The 2,500-nt window shown below is 51.0% G+C and overlaps 1 protein-coding gene across 1 annotated transcript in view; it reads right to left on the bottom strand.

Annotated features, from left to right (window-relative positions):
• Positions 1-2,500, bottom strand: part of LOC308366555 (teneurin-1-like) — a gene marked incomplete at both ends in the record, with an annotated part of 192,357 nt that overhangs the window by 17,136 nt on the left and 172,721 nt on the right. Inside the window, 2 exon segments of the mRNA XM_080840272.1 lie at positions 860-1,032; positions 1,935-2,478. Of these exon segments, the coding sequence (XP_080696398.1) occupies positions 860-1,032; positions 1,935-2,478 (717 nt within the window).

Below are 2,500 nucleotides of genomic sequence, written 5' to 3'. Positions count from 1 at the left end.
CACACACTGCAACATTTTCTGCCACGTTACCGGGCAGGAAGTACACAGTATTTTCCCTCCTGTTTTTTATCTTAATCTGCCTGCCTGTCTGTCTCTCTCTCTCTATCTCTCTCTCTCTCTCTCTCTCTCTCTCTCTCTCTCCCCCTCTCTCCCTCTCTCTTTATCATCCTCTCTCACCCGCTCTGTCTCCTTTTCTCACTTTCAGAGAAAGTCTTTCTCTCCAGCTGTCCCTTTGCTTTTCCTGTTCTCATTTACTTTTCCCCTCTGTCTCTCTCCATCTCCCCGTTTCTCTCTCTCCATCTCCCTGTTTCTCTCTATCTCTCTGCATCTCCTGTGCGCATCCTTTTTGTGCTCGTCGCGTCTCAGATAACACAGAAGGCAACCCCCTGGAGAGATCGAAAGATAAGTCTGTTTGATCACAGTTGGCATTTTCTTTCCTGCATTAAAAAAATCAATATCTGTTACAATATTGTTTCATTTGCTTGGCAATGCCAGACAAGAGAGAGAGAGAGAGAGTAAGAGAGAGAGAGAGAGAAAGACAGAAGAAAGAAATACAGGAGTGGTGAGAAGCATGGAATACTAATAAATGATTAATGTGCATAAATAAATCTGTTTTATAACAGAAAGATAAAACTGACAACGCTACTCCAACATACAAACCCTCCCACTCCCGAGCTGGCCCCCCCTCATCAGAGGGAGCTGCACTTATTCTGAGAGCAACGCCAGTTTGGAGAAGAGTGAAAAGGCTGCCTGTATTATTCTGTGGGTTTTAGGTGTGGGAACTAAAAAAAACCCCAAAGCAACGCAAGCCTGAGGGGTGACTTCAGGTCAAGAATGTCGATTAAAAAAAGAGGCCTACCTTGGCGTAATGTGAAGATGGTGTCGGTGGCGGAGAAGTTGGTGGCGGTAACGAAGTTCTCCGAGTTGGAACTGTCCACCTCCACCCTCACAGACTTCTCCATGGTGCCCTGGAAACTGGTGACCTCACCGGTGGGGAAGGTGACGTTGATGACGTGCCCCTCGCTGTTGTACCTGACAAAAACCAAAACAACAGCAGTGACGTTGGTCAATGTGTGAGGGGAAACTAGGTCAGGTGGAGTGAATGAATAACTGGTGGGTTTAAGAGGGGGCATGCGAAGAATGGCATTTAGCCGGATGCCGCCATCAGTCAGGATTGGAGGGGTATCAATATTTGCCTTTTAACAGGGTCTCTGATATACTGTATCACTACAGGCTTGGCTGTTCATACCTACTAATCCATTTTCAACACAAGATTAAATGAAATACTGATCCCAGATCAATCTCTTCCATAAGCGAAAGGGTTACCTGTACAGGTGTAGACTACATATGCTGTGCCAGCATAGATCAACAAATAAGTGACATATGCCAAGAGAATGATGGCAGACTCACAAGTTCGTCTTCTCTTATAGGGCTCAATCTCTATGGCAGGTCTAGTTAGCGTTTCTATAGTTAATGACTGAACACTAGCCATACCGTCCACAAGATGGCAGTAAAGAGACAGTACAGAGAAAGCGCCTACCTCACCTCAGGAGCTTCAGAAGAATACTGTCACTGGCAAGTAATTACCATGGGGGATTTAGGATGGGAATGTAACATATGTCTCTGAAAGGCATTTCAAATTGCACAATTGACATCTTTAACTGCAGCACGACGGCAACGTTATAGAGCTCAGTGCAAACCATTCTGCGAGGGTGAGCTTGTTTTCTGAGAGCTTTTAGCTGGTCTTCCAAAGAATGCACCTGTGATATAACCCCCCCTTCCTCTAATGGAGGGAAAGAGAGCAAAAGAGCGAGCACAGAGGGAGTGATTAGAGGAAAGAGGCGTGAGGAAGGGAGCATGAGAGAGAGAGAGAGAGAGAGGAAGAGAGGAGGAGGAAAAACGAGCACTAGGGTGGGATAAAAAAAGGGCCTTACTCATAGACTGTGGTCCAGCCGTTCTCGTTGCTCTTGGTTGCTAGGAGACCCGTGCCGCCGTGGTAGGAGAGGTGCGCCACATCGTGGCCCTGCGCCGACACCCTCTTGAGCGCCCGGCCGCCCGCCATGCTCACGCTCAACCAGAACACCTGCCCGCCTGGCACAGCCAGCCACAAGGGGGCTCCACTGGCACTCCCACTGCCACCGCCACCGCCCTCCCGGCGCACGTGCACCGCCTGCCCGTTCCCCGCCACCACGGCGCTGAGCAGCCTCTCCGCCGAGTCGTAGGTGAAGTTGTAGAGGAAGTCGCCGGTGATGAGGTGGCGTGTGTGCAGGTGCGTGCCGTTGGCGCTGAACACGTACAGCTCCTGGTCGGGCAGCGAGGGCACCTCATAGAGGCCGCCGGCGCCGGGTCGCGGGCGGTTGAGGCTCACCGCGCGGATGCGGATGTTCCCGAGGTCGGCGATGTAGAGCGTGCCGTTGGGCGAGACGGCGAGCGCAGACGGAGCCTCTAGCCTAGCGTCGCGGGCGTAGCCTCCATCTCCTGCGCGGTGCAGAGCATGAAA

Source organism: Sprattus sprattus, assembly GCF_963457725.1.
Source record: "Sprattus sprattus genome assembly, chromosome: 6".
Lineage (NCBI taxonomy): Eukaryota > Metazoa > Chordata > Actinopteri > Clupeiformes > Clupeidae > Sprattus > Sprattus sprattus.
This window is presented reverse-complemented; position numbering and strand designations above follow the sequence as displayed.